Here is a 23,386-nt window from a genome sequence, read left to right as displayed (position 1 = left end):
TCTTCAATGATTCCCCACCCAAACCTATCTTCAAGTTAAGTAGTTGAACTTCTATATAATGTACAATAAATAGTCATTACATGTTTTCTACTCATTCCCTCCTCTCTTCTTGATCACTCCTCTACTTGCCTTCCTACCCCAAATGAATCTGTAGAGAGCATTTTTTCCAGTTCCCATAGGAAATGGAAGCGAAGTCAATGCCTAAAACCTTTCAACAGGTAGTATTAAATCTTACCAAAGAATAAATTGAGGAGAAATATGTCTGTGGCATCGAGTTTCAAAGGTGCTTTTAAATTGTCCCCCTGTTTGTCATCATCCTCACTCTCATCATTGTCTTCTGCAGCTGCAATCTTCTTCTCTTTCTCATCAGTGTAGAAAGAGTCGAGGTGGTTATATGCATCAATCATTCGTATTGTGTCATTAATTTGGAGAGCCTCATTATACTTCCTCAAGTGTTCTGCACAGACTCGATCTTTGCGATTGCCTTCTTTAGCAGCTGTGAAAGAATTCATTATGCATCTGAAAAATGAGCATGCAAACCCTAATACCTGTTCTATGAACTCAAATTATGGCTTCAAAACCTTGATTTTGGAATGAGTAAAGGAAGGGTCCAAATGTTCCATGAGTTCTAAAAAGGGGCAAATTTTCCAGCTCCTATGCTTGTTGTATGAACTCTACACTGAAAGCCTATATCTGAGCCACAGTATGGGAAATTTATTTGTAGAGATTGCCTCTGGACACAGAACTTTTAATAGTTCTCTTAATATTTCAAGTACACAATATTTGAAGTACATGAGGATTTAGGGAATGCTTATATTTGTCTCCCACAGAAATTCTATTTCATATTGCACGTACTTCAGGTTTTCTTGTGAATATGTGATATATTTGTCTGAATTCTTAGTGTAAGTATGGGATAAAGTGTTAGAGCAAAATCATAAAATCCTAATTACCTTTTTTCTCCATTTGAATGGCCCATTGCTCGTAATTTTGAGTTCCAAACTCAGACATTGGACTCAGTTGGCAATAAGTTTGAATTCTTGTCATTATTTCTAAAAGTTTCTCTTTAAATGGATCCTAGAAATGAATTAAACATTTATCTTAATGTGTTACTCTGTAGAATAACAAGCTTGTTAAAATAGTATACATGTTATAATAAATATGATTCAGAATTGATATGTGAATAAAGTCATAGGATAATCTTAGGTGATTTCTTTGTACATTATATTTATTCTTTGTTAGCTGGCTTTTGACTTCATCATTAAGCTACATCAATGTTGCCTTTGAATTTCCAACTTAAAGTTTTAAAGAAAGAAAAGGTAGTAACCATTAAGCACCTTGAACAATGTGGGTAATTGAAAAACATACAGAATTAATGTCAAACAATTTAGAAAGCCTATACAATCTAATTTAAGAAATATTAATCTGGTTTCAATGTTATTTCTACTGAAACAGGAGTAAGGGAGTTTGAAAATATCTAGAATGACTCTACTTGTGGAAAGATCAGTCAGTCAAAATGTTTTGAGCCTTCTGGGAGTTTGGTGATGGGAAAAGAGAATGAGAGGTTGTGGGAAACAGGAAGTGTACTGTCTCTGGTCAGAAGTTTGTTTGCACAAGTAAGTTCAGCTTATGAAAGTTGGTGCCTTTGCAAATTTGTCCTTTTTTCTCCTTGTCATAATTCAAAAACTATACAAAAATTAAATAAGGTGAAAAGATAGTAACTGTTTAGAAATAACCTGACAGAGGTTGGTTTTAATAAATATATATAGAATCATGAATTTAGTCTTATCATTAAAAGTGACCAAACATCAAATAAGTGAAAGTGAATAAAGTATATATCCAAATGTGTGAATGCAGCTCAAGTGGATGGTATTCTTTTCCAGAATTAAAAAAATAATTGTGGGCTGGAGATATGATTTAGTGGCAAAGCAATCACATACATGATTAAGATTATGTTTTCAGTCACTAGCACTGCAAAATAAAAGTAAATAAAAGTAAACTAAATAAAGAAATTTGTGGAGTTTTTTGCACAAACATTGGTATAGAATATATTACATTTAAAATACAACATTGTATATTGAAAAATCACTAATCCAAATATATTCATGAGGTAGAATTTCAATGTGAGATAAATTTATTATTTTATTTATAAAGTTTACCATGCTTTTAAAATTTTACAAGAGAAACTGTAGACAAATTCCCATCATAATGACCAGATTTACTCTAGTTGATTTTTTAGAATCAGTGAAAAAAACAGAAAATCACCATCAAATAACTTATTTTACTTCTTTGCTACAGTAATATCTTTGTAAGAAAGTAAATATGTAAAAGTATACCTATCAAGACTTCCATGATCATTGCCAATTGTAATGTGATAACAAGAAATAGTTCAACACAATGTTCGAACCCTAATCCTAGAAATCATTTAAGACAGTAAAACAAAAGAGGGTAAACTAACTAACATAATTCATAATCCCTTCAGTTTAGCTACATAACTCTCCCAACTCTGTATTCCTTTGAATTCAGGGCTCACAGTGAGCTATTCTTCATTCAAACAAGATATTTCAAAGAGGATGACAGAGATAGTAATGCTTTGATGCCCAATAACCGGTTTTAAAAAGCATAAAATGTTGTTTGCTTAACTTTTGATGAAATAATTATTATTCAGATATTCACTATAATGGCCTTTACCATCTTTGATTGAGCATGGTGTTATCACTCAAATAGAAATAAAATTTAAATACATACTTCCCTGGTTTCATCTGCAATTGCAAACTTCTTGCATGGTTCTTTTACTTGATTTTTGAGTTGATCAAGATTATCTTTCACTGTTTGGATGGTAAAAGCATCAAGATTGGCACATATCTGGAAAGGAAACATTTTAAGGAAAGCATTATATTTTCTTACAATTTTTGTTTCAATATAGTGTCGGCAATTAGTATGTAATCCGTAACATGAATATGTAACATAAAGCCTAAATAATGTATAGCATTATTTGTTTTATTGTGCATATGATTAAGTAATGGCAGGTTATATTGTCCCAATAAAGCAACAGGGAGCTTCCAAATCTCACTGCTGGGTAATTTACGAAAAGTATATTCTCTTCATCTAGTAAACTCCATTTTGCAATTGGAATACAAGACATGAACAGAATATAGGATATATTAAGTTACAGAGGATGACAGAGAACAACCATATTCTCAATCATGTCTACAACATAAAAAAGACCAAGCAAATGGAGAAATAACCTTAAAACTTGTATATAGATTATAAATAGGAATTAGTCCTTAAATCCAGTAATAAACTATATCTTGAAGCTAAGATATAATTATGCTTCTGAATATCGACTTCTTCAATGCTTTTCATTTACTGAATGCAACTTAAAGAAAGATCCCCATAACTTTGTTTTTCATTTAAATAACCCATGTTGTTAGAATGATAAATATCAGAAACGTCACAGAACAACCAGCCATTTAGAAACTCGTGCAGCAAGATGTCATTTGTCTAAATTAGATATGTCCATACTTTATGCATATTTCCCTGACATTTTGAGGTTTAACTACAGAAATGAAAAAGTTGAAAAGAAAGAATTCCATTTCTCAGCTTCCCATTAATTATATCATCTTTTCACAATTGTAATATTATTCTGTGTCATTGCTGTTTATTAAAGCTTAGCTCTGTTTTGTTGATGACAGTATATTTACTGTAAAGGAAACAGATTTAATTTAAGTGGTAATCATGGCAGCTGAACTTTCAACTGCCCAAGAAGCATTTGCAGTTTTTTTTTTTTTTCAGCAGTGCTGCTTGAATGAAAAGCGACAACTTACTTTCAAAATGTGTTTATCAGCTTCTCCTTGATTTTTGGCTCCTCCCACACCAGGAGAAGCTGTGAGTCCTAGGATCTGAGGCAGGGGCACTACTGGTTTGTTTTCTTTCTTGAGGCTATTGTTTTTTAACTTCTGCTTCAAATAACGCCTCATGATGTTGTTGTAGACAGCTTCTTTGTTGGTGTGATGACATTCATCAATGATAATGAGGGAAAAGTCTTAAAAGAAAAATAATCAAAGGGTTTGTTTACCCATAGAGAAAGTTGTAATGATAGAAACACATTGAGACTGGTGGGCTGAACTACTATGAGGGTTTCTTTTTATGGGATCTGTACTGGCACTAGATCTTTCTTCTCAGTGGAGAACTAACTGTTCTTGCATGAAGATTACAAAACTACTTAGAATTAATCCTGCTTCATACATGGTATTCACAAAGCTCATAGTGCTAAAATTCCTATTCTTCTTTGTTCAAAAAAAACTCTCAAAACAATACCTTTCTTCTTTAATAAAATATGTAAATTTAGGCCCATGATTTTTACTTCTTTATGTCAAATGAAAAGTTTACTTTTAATTTTGTTATAAATTGTATCTCTGTCTGTGTCTGTCTGCTTATCTGTTTTTCTGTCTATTTACTTACCTAGTATATTGTACTAGGATTTGAATTGAAGGCCTCCCCTTGCTAAAAAAAAAAAAAAAAGCTACTTTACTACTTAAACCAGACCTCTCAGCCCATTTTTGTTTTAGTTTTTGGATAATGTCACATTTTGCTTTGGGCCACCTCAGACCAAAAATCCTCAGAGCTCGAATTACAAATTTAGACTACCATACTTAGGTACTTAATGGTTTAGGATCCTAAAACTTCTTAGCTAAAGTGTCTTAGAGTGCAGATATGCAGAACCAGCCTTACATTTAATTACTGTAATTGTATCTACTCTTCTCCTGCATTTCTTCTACCTTTTTTCTACACAAAACATAAAATATTTTTTGAAATACAGACTACAAAGCAGTTCTCATAATATTCTCATAGTATTAACTAGAAAATGTGTCAGAGACAAATTGAGAGCTCAGTAAAAATTTGATATAATAATGATATTCTGTACAAAATAAAGTGACATAGTTAAATTTTTATCTTTACATTTTTTCTTTTAGAAAGTAGGGAATTTCGATTAAAGCTAATAAAATGGATGGTATTCTAAACCAATGTTAGTTTTTAATCAACTTATAAAAATTATCCACCTAATATAGCCTCTGTGACCACCATTTTTATTTTTATTATTATTATTATGAATTCTTTTTCTAAAATGCAACGTTTCTACCAACCTGACAACTGGACACCAGCATGTTCTCCATTTTCCAGATTTACAAGGGAGTTCTCAAGGATTTGAGCTGTACTTATAATAACATCATAGGTTTTGACAACTTCTGGAAATGATATTTTCAATTGAGTATCACCACTTAATTTCATGATACTATACCATTTCTTCAAAAATGGTTTGAACTCTTTGTGGAAGAGCTGCTCTACTAGTATTACCTTCAAAAGATATGAAGATTTAAAAGAGGGGGAAACATCAAGTCAAATTAAAAATACTAATTAAAGATCTAATATGTGGGAAGCATAGCATTTACATTAACAGTTAAATTGACACATTAACTTGACCATCATCCCTTGCATCATCAACCAACATTCATCAGATATTTGCTATGTACAGACATTGTATTTGGGAGCAAAAGTGTTTTAAGAAATAGTGATACCAGGTACTGGTAGCTCATCTTAGCTACTCAGACACTGGTGCAGACCAGGAGGATTACAATGGAAAGACTTGCCTGGACAGAAAAGTACTTGAGACTCTATCTACAATTAACCAGTAAAAAAACTGGAGTGGAGCCATAGCCCAAACTGGTAGAATGTCAGCTGCCATTAGGAAGGCTGACAAAATAAACTAAAACAACATAACACAATGTTAACTCCCAGAGGAGAAGAAACAGCTGACCACTCACAGAAAATGTTCAGAGGGAAATTGGCTGTAGTAAATCATGCCAATGAAGAGATAGTGCAACTGTATATAGAGAATTTATTTTTAATTTGTAGAGCAGGTCCAGCTGTGAACACCCAGCAGAGTATTTTGAGTTTAATAGAACAGTTCACAGAACTTTTACAAATTAAATTATAGTGGTTATTTATTCCTGTGCTATTGTCATCATTGTTGTTGTGTGTGATGGCATTAGGCTAGAAATGACATGCTTAAAGAAAGAATTGGAAAGGGCAGGGGACCTAGAAGGAAATCATTTGCAATAATGGAAAGACAGTGTGGGAATGAATGACTGGAATTGTTTCGGTGGTTGAACAAAGACAACACAGAAAATAGTCTTGGCAAGGGAAGAGGAAGTATTTCATTCCTTTCAGCTGACGCTTGCTGCTCATGGTGACCTCCATGTTACACATCAGTAGTCACTCAGAATGCCTCCTGGCATGGAAAAGAGGCAAGCCACACGAGGGGTCCATCCTAGGGAGATTCATGCAATGAAAACTCAGGGGCTTATAGTATGGAAAAAAAGAATTAGTAGGGAGAGCATTTCAAACATGTTTTTCAACAAATACACATTCGATTCCTCTTAAGGAAACGACTTGATAGAAGAATCAGTGGTCACCTTGCTACTGAGCTCTGTAAATCACCATTTTTACCTGAGATAAACCCCTTTGGAGGTTAAATAAGGGCAGTATTACTGGGAAAGGCAGCACAGGAAAAAAAACACTACTCTGAGTTATTATTGTTAGTAAGCCAAGGAAGTGTTCAAGGAATCCACAGATTCCATGGAATCAAAATGGATACAAAATCAGTAATCAAGGTAGTTGAGTAAAAGACCAATTATTGCCAGAGAGGGATGATGAGAGATATTGCCACTCAGTGTTTCAATCAAAGTAATGTCTCTGAGGTTTATTTCCCACTGAGTAACTTCACGGATTTGGCAAATGAAAATTCCTGAGCTCTAAAATTCATCTCTGGGGACTGAGCCTTGAAGCCTTTAAGCTTCCAAGTGACATTTAAAGCTTTAAAATTTGAGTCCCATGTCCCTTATCTCTTTCTTCCTCAAAGCCATCCCTGACATATTTTTTCTGATATTTATTCCTTTGTATATGACTGAGAGAGTCATCCAAGAAGGAAGTCGGAATGAAAGATTCTGAGACAAAGAATCACTAATAAATTTGGAGAGATAGCATGGTGTAGAAGAAAGTATCAGCCATGAAGAGACCCACTTTAGGTGTTTATGTGTATGTGTGAGAGTGACTTGTTCTGAATCTTCTCCATTTCTTTATCAAGGAAATAAGGGATTATAAAGATATGAAAGTTGAATAAAGAGCCTAACTTACTGCTCATGAACAGAGAACTAGACCTTGATACCCCCTTTCATGTCTTTCTTTGCAGTAGTACAGTATGCCAGAAAGAGAAAATAAGTTAACTTCGAAGAACAAGGTTCACGTCCTATCTCTGCTGCTTCTAGGCCAAATAACTCCAACGAGCTATTTAAAGTCTCAGAAACTCATCTTCCAGACTAAAAGAAAAAGCATAATATCTACCTCATAGAGTAACTAGAATTCATGAGATAAGACACAAGAGAAGGCTTTAGAAATTTGGAGAAAATACTGCTTTGTCAAAAATACACCTCCCATCTTTTTCTAAATTACAGATTCCTTGAGAACAAATTCTGCTTTTGAAGTGCTTTCATGCTGAATAACACAATTAAAAATCACTGTTCCATGGAGTGACAGAGAAAGAGGTTTTGCCCATAACAGGTGAGTTAAAACCTTCCAGAAAAACAGCATCCTTTGAGCTGCCTCAGGAGATCTCAAGTTGTCACAGGAAGTAACAAGAGCTGAATAGTCCTGAACCTCACTCTGACTGGCTTTGACTTCCTACTGAAGGACACAGAAAGCCAGGTGCAAGTCTGACATGGCTAATTGGAAGGTTTGTGGTCTTTCTGGAGTCTTTTCCTGAGATGTGACAGAGTGTCTGCCAAGACTAATCAAACCCAACTGCTAACTACTTCTGCTGAATCATATGGGGCTGCTTTATAGCATCTGAAGAAACCTGGGATTTATCTCTCATGATGTGGAAGTCCTAGATAGGAAATGGAAAGTCTGGGTGGGCAGGTGGTGTTTTCATTTCTCCCTGCCTTCGAAGGCTATAACTTTAGAAAGAATGGAGGAAGGGAGATGAGAATGAATTATGCTTTGGAGAAAGATTTCTCTTTTGTTGATCAAGGGCTAGAATATCATGCTTAGGGCTAAACACAGAAAGAAGATTATATTGACTTATTAGGATGGATATTTCCTGATTTCAGTCACATATCATTGAAGCCGAAGTTACTTTAAAATTGAAATAGATTATCAAACAGAACTAATGGAAAGATTTCTAGTTATTTGTAGAATGAAACAGTTAATAAGCAGATAAAGGAGGAGCTATTTTTTAAGTATCCCCACAATGTTGCAGAGAATATGAATGATGAGGATATATTAACACTAGTATGTGTAAGTGTGCTTGTGTAAGAATCCTGGAAATTCGATAGGATCAAAGATTTCTGACTAGAATAAAGCATCAGGAGAAGCAAATCTTACAGAAAGAAGTATATTCAATACATTAAAAATGTGAATGATTTTATAAGAATGATACAAAGATACAATCAAGTGTCTGAATTTAAACACAAACATTAACTGCATGAAAACAAGATTAGAGCTCTATCTTAACAGATTTTCAAAGGACGATGAGTCTGTGATGTCAAAGTAAACACAGTCACAGGCTGAGTGTCACACCTCATCTTTCCTGCACCCTATATTTGTGGAATTGGATTCTAGCTCTAAACACTGCAGGAAGATGGTCTTGGATAAATGCTTTGAAAACTAAGACTACATGGAATAATGCACTGTCTAGAAACCATGTTTTAGGAACAACAATGAAAGAAGCTGTAGATATTTGTTCCAGGGGACAAAAGGAAGTAAAATAGGACTCACAGGGCTGCCTTCTTGAGACTGGCTCTTGCAAGGTAGAATTTATATGCAGAATAATTACATATAACAAATGTATAATATAGTTAATGTAATGTAATATATTGTGGATGAAGAGGACTAGCCATCTTCAATCAAGTATCTGATTAAAGAAACTAATACTAGTATATTGATCTGAAATTTCCAAGATATTTTGTATTCATTCAAATATGTAATGATAACTTAAATCAGCAATAGTTAATTTTAATTATACCTGAGAATATGCAATGTTTATATGTAAGCTACAGACATTCAGTTTAATATTCTAATTGTATGGAAAATTGTAAGGTTAAATTGAGATATTATATTTAGATGTAGAAACAAAGATTAAACATAAAATAAATTACACTCAATGGAGCTACATTTGTGATTCATTGGGCCCCATAGTTTTTAAAGATTTGGAATACTAAAATGAAGATGAGCTAGTGATGTTTTATTTGAATACCTTATTGACCAGTACTATAACTTTCCCAAGTTCTGATACTTGTTTCTTTTTGTCCAAGTGGTCCTTGGCAATGTAAACAGCCACTCTGGTTTTCCCACTTCCTGTGGGCAGGCAGATGATGATATTCTTTCCTTCCAAGGCTGGTTGAGCAACTTCCATTTGGTAAGGCCTAAGTTGTAGCTCTGGCTCAGGGGAGGCTCTTTCTGCCACCTTCTCTTCATCTGATAGGAGTTAAGAGAAGAAACAAAAAGAATAGAAAATTAAATAGCTAAGGCCACAAATTCTGAAATGGAATATATAAGCCCCTTGTGATTTCAAGTCCTTTTCCTCTGTACTTAAAACTGATCTATTTTCTTTGATCTTTTTTGGTGGTACTGGGGTTTGAACTCAGGACCTCTCCCTTGCTAGACAGGCACTTTCACTTGAGCCATACACCCACCCTCAAACTGATCTGTTTTTCTATTTGCTATACCACCAAGTGACAGCTCCCATCTATACTTGCAGGATATGATCCAGGCAGTCTACCCTATGGAAGTAGATAAGGGTCAGGGTGAAGATGGAGTGAATTAAAAGCACACAGATTTCTGGAAGTGGCAAGATGTGTTTTCAGAGTGGGTAAAGCCAAGAGAATTTTTATAAAGGGTAGGCAAGAGTACAGTCTTGGTAGTTAATGTTGTTAATGTACCACATTTCCTGTCTTGGCATTATACCTGCTCATTTCTCTTAGCCCTTCCACCTATACATCAACAATAACTAGTGAAGTATTACTAGTTACTTATCCTTGCTTGATATTCTTTAGTTTTTTTTTAATTTAATTTTCTGTCAAGGTGATGTATAGAGGGTTACAGTTACATACAGAAGGTAGTAAGTACATGTCAAATACGGTTTCCCCCTCCTCATTTTTCTCCCACTTCCCATCCACCCAAACACCCCTACAATCCCAAGTTCATTTCCTACCTAGTGTCTTGTGAGTATTGCTGCTGCATTGGTTCAACCTTTGTCTTTTGTCTCACCATTTTGTTGTTACCCTTCCCTTTCCCAAATCAAATAAACATATAAGACACAGAGTCTTTTGAGGAACTAACATACTGTTTCCCAGGTTGAAAAAGATTCTACTCTCACCACCAATGTGGCAGCGTTCTCTTTTAGCTACATCCCTGTTGGCATCTGTTGTTAATAGATTTCTTGATATTTGCATTTCTAACTGGGGTGAGGTGGAATCTTAGTGTTGTTTGGATTTGCATTTTTTTTCATAACCAGAGATTTGTCAGCATTTCTTCAGGTGTCTACTGACCATTGCTCTTCAGAGAAATTTCTCTTCAAGTCTTTGTCCCACTTGCTAATGGAGTGATTGTTTCTTTGAGGATTTGGTTTGGGGAGTTTTGGATTTGACTTTTTGATGGCATGGGGTTTTGAACTCAGAATCTTCTGCTTACTAGGCACGTACTCTACCACTGACTATGCCACTAGCCCATTTTTATACTATCATTTTATTTTATTTTTTTAATTTTTGTGCATGTCTGGGGCTTGAAGTCAGGGTATGTGTGCAGTCTCTGAGGTTTATTGGCAATTGAGCCCTAGTTCTTCTGGCTTTTTGGTAGTTTATTAGAGATAAAAGTCACAGACTTTTCTAGCCATGCTGCTTTCGAACTGCATTCCTCAGACTGTATCCTCCTGAGTAGCTAAGATAGTAGTCATGAGCCACTAACACTGCCTTTATTTATACTGTCTTTTATTTTTTTAAAAGATAGGGCTATTTCTAAGATACACTCATCTACTACAATCCACCTGTTTTAGGTTTTCTATTATGGCTGAGATCATAGGTAAGTGCCAGATCTCCTACTCCTCAGTTGAGATTGCCTGGGTTGCCATCCAAATATAGTTCTCCCAATTTCAGCCTTCTACATAGCTAGGATTACAAGTATCTTATTTTTTGCAGCATCCTCCTTAGTTTTTTTTTTAAGCTGAAATTATTATCCTTCACTTTTTATCTGGCAACTAAGTGCTACAAACCATAACCAAGATGTCATCCCTTGATCTTTGGGTCTTTGGTTCAAGTAGTTCCCTAAAAATAAAGTCTTAGGGTTCTCAAGTCTCATATAAAAGATGCTTGTGAGTTCAATTGCATATGAATTTACAATACTTCCTTTATCTATAAATCATCTCCAGATTATTCAAAATGCGATGTAAATAGTTGATCAGTTTGAATTGTTTAGGAAATAGAGACCAGAGAAAAGACTGTATCAATTAAGTATAAAAATAAGCTTTAAAAATATTTTTGATCTTTGTTGTTTAAATCTGCAAGTGTGGAATCAGTGGATATTGAGGACTGACTGCATGTTCACCGGTGTGCATACTTAGGTGTATTTGTATGAAGTCTTCCTTCCTCCTGAGCTAGTTAGGCTGAGAAGCAGCATTTCCTCTTGGCCTTTAATTGGTAGGCTTTCTTTGAAAGGTGAAACATAATTTTGTAACATCAGACTATAATGTGACTAAATTTCCCATTTAGATTTGAATTATGACTTTATTATATCCTTATATGCCCAAGTTCATGTATTTATACTATTTCCTGAAACCACATAGGACAATATAATGAAAATATTTCCAAGTAACAAATGTTTTTTTTTTTTTTTTTGCCAGTCCTGGGCTTGAGCTCAGGGCCTGAGCACTGTCCTTGGACTTTCTCAAGGCTAGAGCTCTACCACTTGAGTCTCAGCACCACTTCCGGCTTTTTTCTATGTATGTGGTACCGAGAAATTGAACCTGGGTCTTCATGCATGCTAGGCAAGCACTTTAACCACTCGGCCAAACTCCCGGCCGTAACAAATGTTTTAAGAACTGAAATTCTGATAAATTAGATAGTGGTTAAAATAATATTATTACAACATATCTTGATATGTATATATTTATATAATAATCTAGATTCATCAAGAGTAAGATATGTAAAAATATATAAGATTACAACAGGGAATCCAGTAAAAAAAAACATTATGCCAGTTTTTAAATCTAGGTTAAAAGTTACATTATCACAAGAAAAAACTAAAATGATAGCACTTAGCAGAATTTCATCCCACATGAAGTAAATGTTCTTCCTCTAATCAATGATCCAAATAAAACTAAGCTAACATCATCCCATTAGCTCCAAAGAACTTGCTGATGAGTCTATTTTCGTCATTGGCTTATCCCATTTAAATGGGTTTTAGCTTGTTATGATAGTGCTATCTGAACAGGTAGGAAAATTCACACCAAACATCACTTAGTAAAACTCATCTACTAATCCAGCAGGAAATTTGCTCACTGTATGGATGGGTAAAAACAGATGATCTATACTATTAAGCTATCATTGCTGATTCATTTCATTTAATCTTTATTTAAAACTTATAAGGTCAGCAGCAGTTAAAATACACATGTATGTGGGGATTTTTATGTTGGCTTTTGATCACTGTTAACCCCACCTTCATATAAGGTTAAAATCATTTAAGAATAACACTACATTTCTACTTTAAGGAATTTTTAGAATCATAATATTTTCCCCAAAGTGCCAGAATATTTAAAACACAGTTAATGAATGGAGAAAGTTTATTAAAAGGCAGCAATGTATTTTCCTTACATTTCACTCTAGGTACATTTTGACATAGATTTTAAAGAATAATAACATGTTTCCTTTCTCACATGTGTTTATGTTCATGAATCATTTCTTTGTTTTTATACTCATTACAATAGAACTTGAAAATAGAAAATATAGTAACCATCTAATTCTCTTTCCTAGGAACTTAAACCCAAGTTAAATAAATAAAATTAGTTAGCATCACTACACACATAAGGTATTTAATCTACCATTAATTTTAAAATGGCTGTAATGGCAAAAGGCTCTTATTTTCAAAATTCAACCCCAAGTCAAAAGACTTGCTATTCCTTACCTGGTCATTCTATAGTAAATGTTGACTGTGTGACTATTGCTTGTTATGCACTGCCAAAATACATTTTTCCCCACAAAGAACTCAGTATAGGGAATACTAGTGTGGTTATGATATCTGGGTAGGTCAGCTACCCAGAAAGTAGAGCTGAAGTGATTGCAGTTCAAGGCCAGTTCAAGAAAGAGGTTAGTGACCCTCCCCACCAATTCTCAAGGAAATAGTGACCTGCATCTGGGCTAGGTGGGAGGCATAGGTAGGAAGGTCAAAATACAAGCCTACCCTGCAAATAAAAAGCAAAGGAAAAAGGATCTTGGGCATGGCTTAGTTGGTAGAGCTCCTTTCTAGCAAGTGTGAGGGTCTGACATTAAATCTTAGTATTGCCAAAGTAAAATAATATATGTGATAATTCATCTCTATTTAAGGTTCAGATTTACTTAAGAATGCCTAATTTTACATTAAGTAGCTTTTATAAGTAATCAAAATCCTAATATCCTAATATCTTATCCACATAAAAGGATATATATGTATATATAGGGCTGGGAGTTTGGCCTAGTGGTAGAGTGCTTGCCTAGCATGCACGAAGACCTGGGTTTGATTCCTTGGTACCACATACTTAGAAAAAGCCAGAAATGGTGCTGAAGCTCAAGTGGTAGAGTTCTAACCTTGAGAAAAATCCAAGGACAGTTCTCAGACCCTGAGCTTAAGCCCAGGACTGGCAAAAAAATGATATATATACATATATATAAGCTCACATATATATATGGCTAGATAAATTAGTAGCTTGATAAATTATTAGTTCAATAATTGTTTATAGTTTTGAGTCAAGACTAGGAGATTGGATGGGCAGCCTCAAGTTTAAAATGTATACAAACAGAGCAGATATGGTAGAAGTTAGAATTGGAATCAATGTGAGAATAGCATCCAAAGAAAAAGAGCTGGGTGAGTGCTAAATATGCTGCCTGATTCTTGACTGCTTATATCCTCTGACATAGGGATAGAAGTATCCCCATAAGTATAAAAAGAATTTTCTCTTTACTGTCACCAGAAGGCAAAAACTGGGCTGCAATCAGTAAGTCTGGAGCCAATTCTCCTTATAAAAGAATGTTTGGGTTTTTATTTGTTTATTTTTTGAAAAGCATAATCAATTGCATACAATAAAGAAAATAGTATTCAATTACCCATAGGCTTTGAATTACATTGTGCAATTCAAAACAAAGCAAAACAAAAAACGATTGCAGACCTCAAAATTTTATCATATAAAGGGTCAAAAAAGGAAGCAAATAGGATTTAAGTAATAATATTCTATTGGAACTACACCATGTGGCAAATTTCATTCTCACATTAATTTTGACACTTAAGCTATTCTTGGAGAAAAATAGGTCTGTCACTGCATGTGTTTCAAATACACAAAGTATTCTTTTACCTATAGTATGCAACCATGGAAAAATTCACGATTCTAGTTGCACAAATATTAATAGGTATTATCTCCAAATAAGAGTATAAACCCAACCAGTGTAAGCTGCCACATTTTTAAGAAGTACTATATGTACCCAAAAATGGAAAATGAAAAAAAATTCACAATGTAATTAAAATATTTAAAATTCTAAAAAAACAAAAACAGCAATCAGACTTGTTTGGGATCTAGTATTTGCAGAAACAACGTGAGATGTGAGAGTTTACACTCAGTATCCAGTGCCTCCTATTTGGCCTTTGAAGGAGGAATACAGACATGGAGGATAACGTCCTTTTTGGTGGCAATGCCAAAGGTTAAAGTTCAATTGCAATCCCCATAGTACTTTCCAGTCATTCAATATATCTTCACCAATATACTAAAATTCTGAGTGAAGATTTTGGTCTGAGCTTCACCCGGGGGTGAGCAATGTCATAATTTCCACCAGCGCAAAATTTTACTGCATAACCTGCAAATTCTTTGTACCTAAACACTGACTTACCTAGCATTTCAAGTGTGTGCTTTCAAAATGCACTCTAAAACATATTTGCCTTTAAAAATGTATTTGCTTTTTCAAAGTAGATTGCACTCAGATTTATCACGCCTTTCACGCCACATTGAGGCCTAAAATATCAGCAAATACATTTGCTAACAGCTCTCAATAGGCAAAATGCCTTGCAAATAATGAATACATTTTAGATAATTTATCAAATGAATGAATATTGTTGAAAAGTCCTTACTTAGACAAATAAGCATGAAGACCACATTCACAAGCTTAAAAATAAGCCATATAGGTGTTACCTATTAGCTGGAGTATATTTTGAGTCACACCATCAGTAACATGCATTAGAAATATTAATCATTATTTGAAATTGGATAGGAAAGGGCGGAAAACAAGATGAGGGTGGGGGTCGGGGGAGGGAAATGGGGACCAAGACATGAGAAAGGGTATCAATATATGTGAAGTAATGCACCTTCTATCTGGCAAATGTAATGTAACCTTTCTATTAATTACAATAAAAATATATGAAAAAAGAAATATTAATTATTAAATTTTAATGGTGTTATGACAAGGACAGAGAATAAGTGCAATCTACAAAAATAAACTCATGTCAAGAACTTAACAAGCACTAACTGAACAGAACAGAAAATGAATTAACCCTTTTACATTACAATTGAAGGTATGGCTGCCTCCTGGTAAATTGGCTTTCTCCAAATGAACTTATCCTTAAGAAGATATATAACTAGAATCAGAGGTATGATATAGGAAGCTCTCAGGGAGATGATAGCCTTGACACAAGCTATCTTTCCTGTGAGACTATATTTCTTAGAGATCTATATGTCTATAGTTCTGACAAGGCGGGATGATAATCTGAATTATATAATATATTGTAAGTGGAAACAACCACAGATAGAGAATAAAATATTTTTTGCCAGTCCTGAAGCTTGAACTCGGGGCCTGAGTACTGTCCTTGGGCTTTCTCAAGGGTAGCATCCTACCACTTGGGCCACCACACCACTTCCGGCTTTTTCTATGCATGTATTACAGAGAAATCAAACCAGAGTCTTCATGTATGCTAGGCATGCACTCTACCACTAGGCCAAACTCCTGGCCCCTAAAGCAAATTTTTAATGTGTCAATTTCCCACTATTTCTTAGCTGTTCACATTGCAAAGCATATTTTGGTCATTTGTTAACTTTAATTATGAAATATACAGACAACATTATGTAATAGATATTCAATAACTCATGACCCATAGACAAATGACGCTAAGCTTCTAGCTCAGAGGTAATCACAGAATATACAATCAATGAATATAAATTAATAGCTTGAGTCTACTGAAATGACAGATTAAGAAATCTAATAGGAGAATGTATTTAATTGATGAAGGTATAGGGGGGTGGGAACTGGCAGAGCCTTTGACTGTTACTATGATTTACATCCAGTACGGAGAACAGTATGGGAAATATCTAAAAAAGTTCTCATCTCTTGGCCAAATTATCTAATCCATTTTGTTCTTATTGAAAAGCTGTGTGTACAGAATGGGACTCTTTTCACTGTACTTTCTAACCTTTCAGCTTACTGTATATTGCTTCCTACCTTTAATTATCTAGTCACAGTCTTCTTATTTGTACTTTAATATGATTAAATACAGAGTTGCATCTGGAGGTAGATAATTGTACCAACCTGCAAAGAGAACTGATGTTCAGTCCCAATGAATTAAAAAAGACTCCATAAATAAATAGAGGGCGTGGCTCTGTGAAATGTGGCATATAACAGATCAAAAATACAGGTACTAGATGGGAATTTGGATTTGGTTTTAAGGTCTGTAAGTCGCACTTTTAGAGGAAGTAAATGGCAAGGTTCCAGAATGACTCCTGCAGAAAAGAATTGCCTTCATTACATAAGTACATTAGGGAGGGTGTGAGCAGCCCCCATGAATTCCACTATATGGCATCTTATTTCACACTTTTTAAGGTTTACACAACAGTTAGGCAGTACCTGAATCACTTCCCATGGTGCCTGAATCACTGCCCATGTTGCTGTTATGTCCAAGACTTTCATCTAAGCAGCTGACACTTCCTTCTGCCAAACTTGTGTCTGATTCTGCAAAGGAAAACATTTTAAAATATTTTAAAAATATTTCTGAGAATAAACGTATTTTAACTGCACACCTCTAAGCACACAGTACATACAGTTCAATGCAAAGTGGGGAAGGTACACGAGAGAATTATGAATAAAAGGTAAGAATTTCTGGCAGGCTACTCTAAAAAGAAAAAAAAAGCTCCACTAAGGATAAATAGCTACTAGGTAGTGATTCAAATTTGTATTATCTACTTAACATACTGTACATGCAATATGAGAACAAATGCACTGTCCTAAACATGTGATTCTCATCAGCACTCTTCATGTAAATAATGGCCCCAACAAAGAATATCAAAGGTTGACATAGCAAAGATATGGAACCAACCTAGATGTCCCTCAGTTGATGAGTGGATCAACAAGATGTGGTATTTGTACACAATGGAATTCTATGCTGCTGTCAGAAAGAATGACACCGCCCATTTGTTAGGAAATGGAAAGACTTAGAAAAAATCATATTAAGTGAAGTAAGCCAGACTCAAAGGAACTTAGGCTCAATGGTTTCCCTCATTCGTCATAATCAGTAGAAACCTTGGGCTCTACTAGCAGGGATTTGCAATAGAGCAAAATCTTGATACATAAGGACATATAATGTGAAGCTAATTGAAAGTACCTCCAGGATAGTGAAACAAAAGCCATATAATGAATGATTGTTGTCCTTAATGTACTATGTTGTCTCTCATCTCCTTTGCTGTCCCTTGGTCATCTCATATTGTTATAGTATCTCACTTTGTTATCTGATATATTGAATTTATTTGTATTTGGATATTTGAAATTTGATAGGGAAGGGGGGAAAACCAAGATGGGTGGGGGGTGTGGGGAGGGAGGGAAACGGGTACCAAGACATGTGAAAGGGTATCAATGTATGTGAATGCACCTGCTATCTGGCAAATATCATGTAACCCTTTTACTAATTACAATAAAAAAAGAATATCAAAGGTTGAAAACGGTTTTCAAACAAAAATCATTAGAGAAATCATTGAGCTATTTTCATGTAAAATGTTAGGGAACTAATGAAGTATGAAAATGATTAAAAGTACCTGGATTCACTGGTTAGTTATGAAAATGATATTTCATTGATAAACATATTTAAAACTCATTTTTTTGCCAGTCCTGGGCTTGAGCTCAGGGCCTGAGCACTGTCCCTGGACTTTCTCAAGGCTAGAGCTCTACCACCTGAGCCTCAGCACCACTTCCAGCTTTTTTCTATGTATGTGGTACTGAGGAACCTGGGTCTTCTTGCATTCTAGGCAAGCACTCTACCACTAGGCCAAACTCCCAGCTCAAACTAAAATTTTTAAGAAGAATATCACTGAAGCCTAGCATCAGAGCTTACTAGAAGCTTATGGAAGGTGAGAAATATTTCTTTTTCTTTTCTGTAATTAAACTAAGCCTGTAAAATGGTTAGTATGAATGGAAATTGCAAGTCCTTTTTTTAATCCTGATTATCTGTTTTCCATCATCTGTAACAAAGCTTTCTGTAAACCTTCTCACAATGTTCGTTTTTGAGGATGTACTCAGTCTCAGTTTCAAGGATCAGCAAGTAGACTTAACACACCACTAAAAGTTAGAGCACTGTGATTCTTAATATTGGCTTTGGAATCAGACTTGTGAAATTTGCAAATGACGTTGCTCTGATTCTCAGTTGCTCTTATTTAAAGTGAGTCTGATATCACCTCCTTCAGAGATTATTAAATAACACTATGTACAATAATCCATCGATTGCAAGTGATTGGAAAAATAAATTGAGGAGAATAATGAAACTGGTTACATTGATCAGTATGCATTGTATTCATAAACTGATTTGCTGCATGGTAACACCTTTATACAACTACTTAAATATGATATATAGAGAGAATTAAAAATGAATGCACATCTAGTAGTTGGTATATTAGCCATACCAGTTGCTAATGTTTGTAGAAAAAAATCATATCTCATGATATTTGTACTTTTATGAATATTATCATTACATGCTAAAGTTTTTTGATGCAAAAATAAATTGTATTCAGATAGCCCCTTTTGTTTTATTTCAAACTACTCTAGAGTAGTCATGTATGTATTCAGGGTTGAAAACTGAAATGGAAAACAGATGATACCAACAAAACTTCTGGAGAAGCAGATACAACTTATAGGTATTTATAACCAGTTCATTTTTTTCAAGTCATAGGAATTAAGTGGTTCTACACTGCAAAAAAAAAATTCCTTCCAAGTGTGTTTTAATGATCTTAATCGTTGTATACTGTTCTGCGATGCTGTTACAATTAAGATGATTCCATCACCACCAAAGTTCTCTCAAGTCCCCTGTGGTTAATGTTCTCCTGGTATCTGATGGCAATCATGAATCCGGTTCCGGATCCTATAGTCTTATTCATCTTGGGTAGTTACATAAATGGATCCACATTATATAAAATCTTCATGTCTGCCAATTTTAACAAAGTATCTGAGATTCCTCCAATGTTGTTGCTACCAATAACTTCTTTTTATTGCAGACTAGTATTCTATTGAATATCCTGTGACAGCTAAGAAATTTCCCTTCCAATTTGAATATGTCCACTAGCTTGAGAGATACAGTAGACTTTTTGACACTGCTAATTAAATATGCAAAACATCTTTCTTGAAAGTTAGGAGAAAGCTGGTAAGAAAGTTGTAAAAAAATTCTCAATGGATGTACATACTGTTTAAGTATATTAGCACAACATAAATAAACTAATGTGAAAATACTGTGCTTGTCAGTTGTCATAGATTAGCTCTAAAACTCGATTTGAGGAATCCCTTATGCTCACACGGGGAAACCTGCATGTCTCAGTGAGAGATTTTAAACATGGCACTTTGCAATTCCCAAAGGTATGTCTTGTTAGAAGCTCAGAGGCGAGTGTTGGATAGAGCTGTCAAGTCGAAGAGCGTTTTGGGCAGATGCACTGATGAAAAGAGAATATGATTTGTAAGGAAAAGGCAAGGTGTAAAATGAGATGGGAAAAATGTCATTTCAGGGATAATTCTGGATCTAGAAATGCAGGCCAAGAATTGTGAGGCAAAAAAAGTAAATTTTGATATGCTTTCATTTATCCTTTAACGTGCAGTATGAAGAATGGGAGAGAATAGCAAAATCACTGAAATATACTCAAAATACAATCTGAAAAGATAACATTACTATCAGTACATGAAATAAAAATGATAATATGTGATGACTGTCAATTCCCTTCCTGTTCACTGGAAGTTAGAAACATAATTTCAATCTACTCTTTGTGTATGTGAAGCCAGGATTCCCTCCAGCTTTGTACTAGAGGAAATATATTTTTGTGGGAGTTATTTATACAATCTGAATAAAAATTGATATAATATTGCTATTAGTCAGTATGTATTATCAATTATGCTCATAGTGTACATTATCTGTTTGAATCTCACAATCAAATATGCACTTTTCAGAGCCAGAATAGAAGTACTGAGAAGTCTCTAGCTCTCAACATCCTCTATGAAAGATATGCATTATTAGCTCAATTTATAGGTGAGAATCCAAGACTCACAGAGATCATGCAGTGAATCTATGCTACACAACTGGAAGGGAGTTGGGGGAGAGTCCTGCCTTAGTAAAAGTCCAGAAAACTAGTACTTCTGTTGCAATATCAACTTGACTGGTGATCTCTGGGAAGTTTTGTAAACAAGCAATGCATCCCACATCCATCGTATTCAGCAAAATGAAAATGGCTTTTTAAAAACAGTGGCAGACATTTCATTGTAATGTCAAGTTCCCCTCTAAAATTAAAACAGAGCTTATCTTTCCAAGGGGGGAGGTGGAGGCAGAAAAGTTTAAGAGACGATTATAGTTTGTGAACACTTCTGATTTCTTTATTTTCTTTGACTTTCCATTCAAGTTTGCACACACACTAGAAAGGAATGCTATTGTCATCATTACCTAAAATTAATGGTAATAATTCTTCTGGGCCCAATGATAAAAATCAAAGTGAGCCCAGAGTTTGGCCTAGTGGTAGAGTGCTTGCCTAGCATGCACGAAGACTTGGGTTTGATTCCTCGGTACCATATACATAGAAAAAAGTCAGGAATAGTGCTGTGTCTCAAGGGATAGAGCTCTAGCCTTGAGACAGTCAAAGGACAGTGCTCAGGCCCTGAGCCCAAGCAAAGGACTAGCAAAAAAAAATCAAAGTGAGCAGATAGAGACCCATTTCTTTGTCATTTTAAAAGCACATATTTCTCTAGCTTCTCTGCCCCAAAATACTTTAGTTTCCTAGGCAGCAAATTCTTCTGCATTTTATTGTTTTTTCTTTCTTAGAAAGTACAAAAGGAAATAACTCAAGTAATAAAATATATTGTATGTCCCATAACTTTGCAAATGCCTTCCTCAGAAGTCTTCCTGCTGCATTTACTTTACAAATCATTTCTCTCACACACATGTATACTCCCTTCAAAAAAAAAAATAAAAGCATGTTGCCCAAAGATAAACCAACCTATTGAGTATGTACCAAAAATTCCTCTCTCACTGGATTTTAGTGGCTCCCACCCACAATCCTAGCTACTCAACCTGAGACCTGAGGACCATGGTCTGAAGCCAGCCTGAGGAAGAAAAGTCTGTGAGACTCATCTCCAATTATGTACCAATAAAAGCTCAAAGTGGAAGTGGGCCTCAAGTGATAAAACACTAGCTTTGACATTAAACTGCAGAGCTTTTGTATGGAGAAGGACATACCTAGTAAATTAATTAGGAAGCCTACAGAGTGGGAGAAGATCTTCACCAACCAAACAACAGACAAACGCCTCATATCTAAAATATATCAACAGCTCAAAAAATTGAATCACTCCAAAACTAATCTCCATCCCATTAAAAAATGGGCCAAAGACTTAAAGAGAGTCTTCTCTGAAGAAGAAACAAAAATGGCCTATAGACACATGAATAAATGCTCAACATCTCTGGTCATAAAATAAATGCAAATCAAAACAACTCGAAGATTCCACCTCACTCCAGTTAGAATGGCCAGGATCAGGAAAACTAATAACAACAGATGCTGGTGGGGATGTGGCCAGGAGGGGGCACTACTACACTGTTGGTGGGAGTGCAAACTCGTTCAACCACTATGGAAAGCAGTATGGCAGTTCCTCAAAACACTAAACATAGAACTCCCCTATGACCCAGCAATTCCACTACTTGGCATTTACCCAACCATCCAGAAACTAGGGCATACTAAATCCACTGCCACAACAATGTTCATTGCAGCATTATTCACCATAGCAAAATTATGGAACCAACCTAGATGTCCCTCAGTTGATGAGTGGATCAACAAGTTGTGGTATTTGTACACAATGGAATTCTATGCTGCTGTCAGAAAAAATGACATTGCCCCATATGTTAAGAAATGGAAAGACTTAGAAAAAATCATATCAAGTGAAGTAAGCCAGACTCAAAGGAACTTAGGCTCAATGGTTTCCCTCATTTGTCATAATCAGTAGAAACCTTGGGCTCTACTAGCAGAGATCTGCATTAGAGCAAAACCTTGATACATAAGGCCATATAGTATGAAGCTAATTGAAAGTACCTCCAGGATATTGAAACAAAAGCCATATAATGAATGATTGTTGTCCTTAATGTACTGTTATCATATCTTTTGCTGTCCCTTGGTTATCTTATATTGTTACAGTATCTCACTTTGTTACCTGATATATTGGATTTATTTGTATTTGGTTATTTGAAATTGGATAGAGAAGGGGAAAACCAAGACTGGGGGGGGGGGAGGGTAATGGATACCAAGACATGTGAAAGGGTATCAATATATGTGAATTAATGCACCTTCTATCTGGCAAATATCATGTAACCCTTTTATTAATTACAATAAAAAATATTTTCAAAAAAACCCACTAGCTTTAAGGTAAAAAAAAAGTGGCCAGGCCCTGAGTTCAAGCCCGGCCCAGCACAAAAACCACAGTACAATATTCTTATACTTGATTTATTCAGTATGATCACCTTTTGGGTTTTCTTTCTTTTTCTTTCCTTCTTTCTTCCTTTTTTTTTTTTTTTGCTTTTTCAAAGAGCAATCTGGACTTTGGTTCTAATAAAT

The 23,386-nt window shown here is 35.0% G+C and overlaps 1 protein-coding gene across 4 annotated transcripts in view; it reads right to left on the bottom strand.

The window, feature by feature from the left end:
• Ifih1 (interferon induced with helicase C domain 1) overlaps positions 1-23,386 on the bottom strand; it is a 56,458-nt gene that overhangs the window by 10,844 nt on the left and 22,228 nt on the right. For all 4 annotated transcript variants that reach the window (XM_090342733.1, XM_090342734.1, XM_090342735.1 and 1 more), the window contains exons 4-10: positions 17,181-17,285; positions 9,311-9,531; positions 5,145-5,355; positions 3,825-4,042; positions 2,746-2,862; positions 951-1,074; positions 236-496 (exon numbers count right to left, since the gene is read on the bottom strand). In XM_090342733.1, the coding sequence (XP_090198859.1) occupies positions 236-496; positions 951-1,074; positions 2,746-2,862; positions 3,825-4,042; positions 5,145-5,355; positions 9,311-9,531; positions 17,181-17,285 (1,257 nt within the window). The remainder of the gene's footprint in view (positions 1-235; positions 497-950; positions 1,075-2,745; positions 2,863-3,824; positions 4,043-5,144; positions 5,356-9,310; positions 9,532-17,180; positions 17,286-23,386) is intronic.

The sequence above is a fragment of the Megascapheus bottae genome, chromosome 12, assembly GCF_031878675.1.
Source record: "Megascapheus bottae isolate mThoBot1 chromosome 12, mThoBot2.hap1, whole genome shotgun sequence".
In the NCBI taxonomy this organism is placed as follows: domain Eukaryota; kingdom Metazoa; phylum Chordata; class Mammalia; order Rodentia; family Geomyidae; genus Megascapheus; species Megascapheus bottae.
This window is presented reverse-complemented; position numbering and strand designations above follow the sequence as displayed.